Source organism: Anarrhichthys ocellatus, unplaced genomic scaffold, assembly GCF_004355925.1.
Source record: "Anarrhichthys ocellatus isolate YVR2014 unplaced genomic scaffold, GSC_Weel_1.0 scaffold2666, whole genome shotgun sequence".
NCBI lineage: Eukaryota > Metazoa > Chordata > Actinopteri > Perciformes > Anarhichadidae > Anarrhichthys > Anarrhichthys ocellatus.
The window spans coordinates 1-7,122 of record NW_022282640.1 but is presented as its reverse complement, the minus strand read 5'-3'; the positions used below and the strand labels follow the sequence as shown (position 1 = coordinate 7,122).

The window sequence follows — 7,122 nt, the reverse complement described above, 5'->3', positions numbered from 1 at the left end:
CACACACACACACACACACACACACACACACACACACACACACAACCCAATACATAATCTCCTGGCAGAGAAAATAAGTATGGTAATTCAAGCAGTAGAGGCTGAGATATCATGACTTCAAGTCCTCAGTATGGGTCGAGCTCCAAAAAACGCTGAATCCTACTTTTCCCATAATGTAACCAATACTGTAGCATCTCTTTGTTGGACCTCCCCTACCGTGTTAATGGTCACGCCTTCAAAACCCCATAGCTCCAGTTTGTAAGGCTTTTTGTTATAATTATGAACTCTATAAAAGTGTACAGCCTGTTGTGCTGCCTGTGGTTATGTAGGTGACCCCTACAAAAGACCAGGACAGTGTAACACGGCAGTCCAATGATGGATAATGCGGCAAACTGTCTGTGTTTTCATGGTGTAGCGGTATGACCAGGAGCTGTTCAAGCTGGCGTTACCATGTCTCAGTGCTGTGGCTGGAGCTCTGCCTCCAGACTACATGGAGTCCAACTACATGGCCATAATGGAGAAACAGTCGTCCATGGACTCAGAAGGAAACTTCACTCCCCAGCCTGCAGACACTACCACGTATACAACGCATTCATTTCCTCTTTGCTAAAGAGTTTTATAGCTACAGTTATTTTATTTTTCCACTTTCAGATTTTTATAAAGTTGTAAAGATGCAGTAGAAAACTAATCAAACATTTTTATAAAAATACATTCTGAGGATTGTCGTCTCTGCTTTGACAGCAGGTGACCCCCCACATATTGAATGTGTTTTTGTTTTTTTCAGTGTGACCGTCCCAGAGAAACTAGACTATTTCTTAACCAGATATGCAGAGCACAACCATGAGAAGTGGTGTATAGAAAAGGTAAGCAGGCGACAGGTCACGTAATGTTCTCATGTCATACATGAAATTGTGGTAGTCCTGTTACTGATTTTTTTTAAGATGCAAAAAACTGCAAGAATAGTGAATCAAAATCTCAAACATCTCACCTCTATGTTTTATAGTTTTCCAATGGTTGGTCATATGGGGAACAGATATGTGAAATCTCCAAGAGCCACCCTTTACTGAAACCATACAAAGGCCTCTCTGAGAAGGTAATATGCATGCAGATGTCTGCCTTTATGATCTCATTGTTTTGCAAAAATGTCATATTTAGATTTTGAACTTAACCAGGCAATCTGAGTGTTGGTGCATTCAGCTGTGTCACAGCACAGTGTCACTAAATGTGAGCCAGATCTTGCCAACATACTGCTGCAGGATTTGGATGGGTTCTACTGTATGTCAACTTACGGAATGTTGCTTCTGGTGTATCTTTTATCACTAGTCTGGCATGAGTCTGGATACCCAGGTTTATGGTCAACTAGGCGAGTCAGATTTAGACCCCTGTTGCAGTTTTCTACCATGGCTGTAGTTTCACTTAAACCACAGTAGGTCTATGGAGAAGTTTTTCTGAGTGGGTCACGTGCAGAAGGAGGCGGGTGATGCTTTACACATTAACTTCCAATGTCTTCACACTATTCCACTGGTCGAAAGGTGGTGGTAACGTGCCAAGATATGTAACAATGGGCTGGCAAAGAAAGGAAAGAAGAAGACCGCAAGCAAGCAGACATTACGGAAGCCCTGAGAGGCAAGTGAAAGAAAAAAATAAGAATTCTGGTGAAACATTTAGTTTGATCTAAAACAGTAAACAGGTAAAAACAGGTCATTTTTTTAAGTGTTTGTTGCTGTAATACTCATTTTGCCCACAAGAGGCTGAAGTGCACCATTACCACATGTTCTAAATAGGACCAAAAGCGTTTCCCAAGTGAGTATTCCAAAAACACTTTCACCTGCCAAAACGGGTTTTTTTGCCTGTTTTGACAGATACATTTTTTTTTTCTCACTTGCGTCTCAGGGCTTCCGTAAAACGGGTGCAAACAGTGTAGGTTGCAAAAATCGTCTTTGCAAATGTTTGATGAGGAAGGAAATGCATTAAACATGTGTTCAAGCTAAAGGATACGCATTACAGGATATACAGTGTGATAACTTTGTTCTGTTTACAAGAAAACCCCACGTTTTGATATCTTTTTGCAAAAAGGCAAAACCAAACCCTTCACCGAAACTTCACATCTATCTTTGAAGGAAGGGTGATAATTGAAAATCATTCCCTCGTAGTTTCTCTCACTTTGAAAGACTTATTATTAGACTTGCAGTCTTTCTGCAGAGCAAGCAGCCGCATGGCCACTGGAAATCTTTTTGGAATAATGGAAGTACTGTATCTTGCACACTTTACACTCACCTATATTTTGATAGGTGAAATATTTCTGGAGGCTCTGACTTACTGTCAGGTTTTGTCTCAAGTTGGTTGTAATCTTGCAGGATAAGGAGGCGTATTGCTGGCCGGTCAGAGAGTCTCTGAAGACCATGCTGTCGTGGGGCTGGAGCATCGACAGGATCAGAGAGGGCGACCCTGCCGGCCTCCACAACAAGTCCAGGAGGATATCACAGGCCAGCCAGGTAGACACAAACACATGCAGATTCACTTTGTTATATTGTTAACTTTGTTATAGAGGGCATTCATATAGAAAAAAGGAAAACCACATGAGAAAGTGACATCAATATGTATCCTGTCTTCCACAGCTGTCTTTTGAAGGAGCTCCAGCTTTCAGCCCCAGACCCATCGATATGAGCAACGTTACACTGTCCAGAGACATGCAGGTAGGTTACTGAAGGTTACCATACTATACACATGAATAAAGACATGGGCTGTTGTAGCAGGTATTAGAAGAATTAGAAGATATTGAGGATTGATAGATGAATTGAAATGCAACAGTCGGAGTCACATATATTTAACATTGTGTTTCTCCAGTCGATGGCAGAGCTGCTTGCAGAGAATTATCATAATATCTGGGCCAGGAAAACGAAAATGGAGCTGGAAGCCAAAGGTGGATATAACACAACACATACACTCACTGCGTTTCCCAAAACCTTTTCCTTTTCAGCAATCACCACCAACTGTATTTTGTTTCTGTTATTTGATGAAACAAAGCCATGGATCAGGCTTTCAGCATGAGTTGTGTTCACAACTCATGCTGAAAGCCTGATCCGTATGTGTTCATTAAGTTCATAATAGACAGATTTTTACCAGTGTAAGAGTTACTTACAGTTACTACGGGGGGCGACCGTGGCTCACTGGGTTAAGAGGGTTGTCTGGTAACCGCAGGGTCAACGGTTCCTCGACTGGGACGTGTCACATGTCGTAGTGTCCTGAGCAAGACACTGAACCCCTGGCTCCCCGGGCGCCTGTCATTGGCAGCCCACTGCTCCCTATATACAGGGATTTCGTGTATGTGTATATGACAATAAAAAGGGTTTCTATTTCTTTTTTATTCCTCCTCGCCGGCGACAGCTTTATGTTTTCGGGTTGTCCATTCATCCGTCCCCCAAGACAATATCGTAAGAACGCCTGGGCCCTGTGAACGCCCCGTTCCTCGTACGTGGCTAACTGAGTTAGCCGGATACTTTTCAGGATAAGATGACGTAGATCAGGCTTTTCGGTTCCACGAAGCAAGTTTGGCAAAATCACCATGGCAACAGATCCATAAGCTTGAGGCTGCTCCAGCGCAGGCTAACTGAAGGTAGCTGGATAAGCTGCCACTCCCCCGGAAAACATGGCAGCTCCTGTCATATACGGTAGTCTAATGCGCTTGCGCATCTACCGGGGGTTATACGGGAGTTCCGGAAATGCATGTAAAGTGAGACACACGGTGATCCATAAAAGCAGCTGAGCAAACTAAGAAGGCTCTATTGTATTAATGTACAGCTCCCTTCCTCAGAGATCCACTGATGAAGGAGGATATTAGTTAGATTAGCGTTTTATAGGGAGAGAGTTCTTCCACATCGCCAAGATCCGTTATCACATCATGAAGACTTCCTATACGAGCGCTATCCATTCTGCCCACAAGGAATCATTTATTTACAGACCTTCTGGAGCATACATTGAACACCACACGCTGCAGCCGAGCATTGATGTCTCACACACTGGATGCAGCCTTGAGCTGTTCTGCGAGTGGTACATTGTTGTACAGTGTCGGCGATGTGGAGAACATGGGGAAAGCCGCTGCATGCCGTGCTGTTGGTAAAGTTTATTAGGTGCTTAATAAACTTATGGATGTGTTCATTACATCACCATGGCACATATTGTACTGACTCAGCATTCTGAGTAATGTGTGTGTGCTAGTGTTTACTTGCTCCCATGTCCTCTTGATGGCTGCGTTGCATACATGAGGGTTAAAGCACTCATAATGATATGACAGTGTTATTAGTACACCAGCATATCATTACTGTAGAACATGATGAAGGTGGACTCATGATAAGAACAGAGAGAATCACACACTATTTATCTTCACTGCTTCAGTTGATTGAATGTCTGATGATGAATAATACACACACACACACACACACACACACACACACTGATCCGCCCACACACAGATTCACACACACATATTCAGACTAGTTCTATATGGTGATCTACACATACATGTATATACACATATATAGTACATGATACATGAGGGCATACAGTACATATATCCTCATATTAATGAGTATCAGTAGATACTCTTTGGGCTTGTTTTAATTCCTCATATGCATTCATGATCATCTCCTGCTCGTCAGCGGAGTAAAAAGAGGCTATTTCTTTGACTTTATTTAACATTGTACTGTTAGAAAATCATGGTTTCGGTGATCAACGCTTCACCCTTTTGACGTAGGACGGGCACGCGCAATTATCCTGATCCTGATCGTCTGGTTCCAATTAACGAGACTGTTTGAGAGGATCAGCCTTGGAGAAACCCAGATAGCCTGACATCAATCATCTCGTTAATTTAGGCTGCTAATAGGACATTTGATTGACTTAGCTGAACCATGTACGAGGAACGGGGCCCTGAAAGGATTTGATGGTCAACGGTTCTCAGTTCAAGGTCACTGTGGACCTCACGAAAGACGTTTTTTGGCTTTGACAGGAATTGGTATGCTCTGTAATTTAAATAGGAAATGTACTCATTTTAAGCCAAACCATTGCGTTTTACTAAACCTAACCAAGTAACGTTAACTGTAAACCTTATCTTGGAGAAAATAAACTGCTCTCTCAATTATGTTTCCCTCAAACAGATGTGTATGCAAACTACAACGTGACTGGTCGATGGAGCATTACAACCACGTGGCCGTGACTCTCGTTTCTTCTGAAAACCACAACAAAATAATTCTTTAAAACTGTGCATTTGAACTAGTCAGTGTTTCCCCTACCATTATATTAGGGGGGCGCCCCGCCCCCCCTTGAAGGTCGAGCTAATTTTGTTTAATTTTGTTTTCTATATAGCGCCAGATCACAACAGAAGTCATTCAAGGTTCCTTTCCTATAGAACAGGTCTACACCGTGTTCTTTAATTAAACAAACTAAACAGTCTTATGTTATTTATCTTATTTACAGACGGAATGTAATTTCTGTCTCTACATGGTCACGCGTGTACAATTCTCCTCTGCTCTCTGTAACGCGCATGGCGGAGTTCCGCCCCGATGCGCGCGCGCACACACACACACACACACACAGGTGAGCACATTCCCACCAGCGGACAGAGAGCGCGCGTCGGAAAATATGTTGCGTCAACCAGCTGAAAAGCAGACAACAATATCTGCGTTTTTTAAACGCTCCCATGTGGTGAAGATGCAACACTCGCTCTCCTGCTAGTACAGAAAAGAGCCCAAGTACCCCCCACAAGCAGCTAAAGTTCAGTCACCACCGATGACAGGTTTTCACCCAGCTTGGCTGTCAGAGGGGAATACTCCCCCTGGCTGTACAAGACTGATCTTGGTAAGTAAATAAATACATACATGTCATACATGCATAAATAAATATCAAGAGGCTCTGGAAATGTTCTTCCAGAAGCCCAGAAAGATACACTGAAGTGACAAAAGCTGCACACTGTGTGGATAATTGTAAAAATAAATGTACCGATGTTTAGTTCAATGTACAGTTCAAATAATTGTTCAGTTATATTGACTGCTGTCATCGAAAGAAACACATGAACACCATGATTCCTTGAAGTGTTTGTGTCGGTGTCCCCCCCCAAATCTGTAAACCTAGGGGGAAACACTGCTAGTATGTAAAGACAATTAAGTAATCAAGGAAGCAATGGACACTAATGTCCTCTAAGCTGATTGCAGGTTGAGGTTCCTTTAGCTTTACTAACTGCTGAAAGGATGCTCAGACACACAAGGTTCCCCTTTGTGTCAGCATGGTGTCTTTGTTTTCCATCCTGCCGTGTTGCTGTTGTCTCCAGGTGGAGGAAACCATCCTCTGCTGGTTCCCTACGATACACTGACTGCCAAAGAGAAATCCAAAGACAGAGAAAAAGCACAAGACATCCTCAAGTTCCTCCAGATCAACGGTTACACTGTGTCCAGGTAGGAAGCAGGCTTTACACTTTGAACACAGGTTGAGCGGTTGAATATCAGTATGAGGTTTGAGATTAGCCTGATGACATATGTCATATGTCATATGTGTGTGCGTAACAGTGGGTATTGTTAGCGCTGTTAGCACTGTTAGCTACGAGCCGCAGGCTAGGTGAGAGCCTTTGACAGTCATTCTAAATGCTCCCAATCTCGTATCTTGCACCTTTTAAGCAAAATTAAAAGAAATGGTTGATGAATCAACCAGGTGTGTAATATAGTGTCTATCCTTGCATTCCTCAGATTCCTTTTGTTTTTATAAACAATCTTAAATCCTTAATGTTATTAGGCTAAGCTTAGGCATACCGGTGCATCCAATAGGCTATATGTGTCAGGCCTCGCCCTAGACACATAGAAAACATCAGCAAGAACTGGAGCTGTTTTTCACACTACAGTATATCCCTAACTCTGATGAATAAGGATGAGGTTGAAAATGGGCAAAAGACAGCTTTACATTTGTTGAAAGGTTTGTTTTCACCTTTGACAGAGCTAAGCTAGCAGTATCCCCCTACTTCCAGTATGCGTGTATCCTCTCATATGAAAAATCTGTGTATTTCCCAAGATGGCAGATCATTCCTTTAAGAGTGTGTGTGTGTGTGTGTGTGTGTGTGTGTGTGTGTGTGTGTGTGTG

The 7,122-nt window shown here is 42.7% G+C and overlaps 1 protein-coding gene across 4 annotated transcripts; it reads left to right on the top strand.

The window, feature by feature from the left end:
* The first annotated feature begins 16 nt into the window (after nucleotides 1-16).
* Nucleotides 17-7,116, top strand: LOC116378480 (ryanodine receptor 2-like). 4 transcript variants are annotated; one of them, XM_031840365.1, is made up of 7 exons: nucleotides 17-579; nucleotides 785-863; nucleotides 1,004-1,093; nucleotides 2,340-2,495; nucleotides 2,619-2,696; nucleotides 2,848-3,023; nucleotides 3,074-3,227. In XM_031840365.1, exons 1-7 carry the CDS (start codon nucleotides 491-493, stop codon nucleotides 3,129-3,131), a joined length of 726 nt encoding a protein of 241 aa, XP_031696225.1. In that variant the 5' UTR covers nucleotides 17-490; the 3' UTR covers nucleotides 3,132-3,227. The 4 variants fall into 4 exon arrangements, with proteins under 4 accessions (XP_031696225.1, XP_031696227.1, XP_031696226.1 ...); XM_031840367.1 differs by having other exon boundaries at nucleotides 18-579; nucleotides 2,848-3,017; nucleotides 3,072-3,227; XM_031840366.1 differs by having other exon boundaries at nucleotides 19-579; nucleotides 2,358-2,495.
* Nucleotides 7,117-7,122: the final 6 nt, after the last annotated feature.

Excerpts from the sequence above, each read along its gene's own strand:
- LOC116378480 (XM_031840365.1), top strand. The coding sequence starts at position 491 with ATGGAGTCCAACTACATGGCCATAATGGAGAAACAGTCGTCCATGGAC. Across the intron at positions 2,496-2,618 it reads GGATATCACAGGCCAGCCAG|CTGTCTTTTGAAGGAGCTCC; the intron begins GTAGACACAAAC and ends TGTCTTCCACAG. Across the intron at positions 3,024-3,073 it reads TTTCTGTTATTTGATGAAAC|AAAGCCTGATCCGTATGTGT; the intron begins AAAGCCATGGAT and ends CAACTCATGCTG.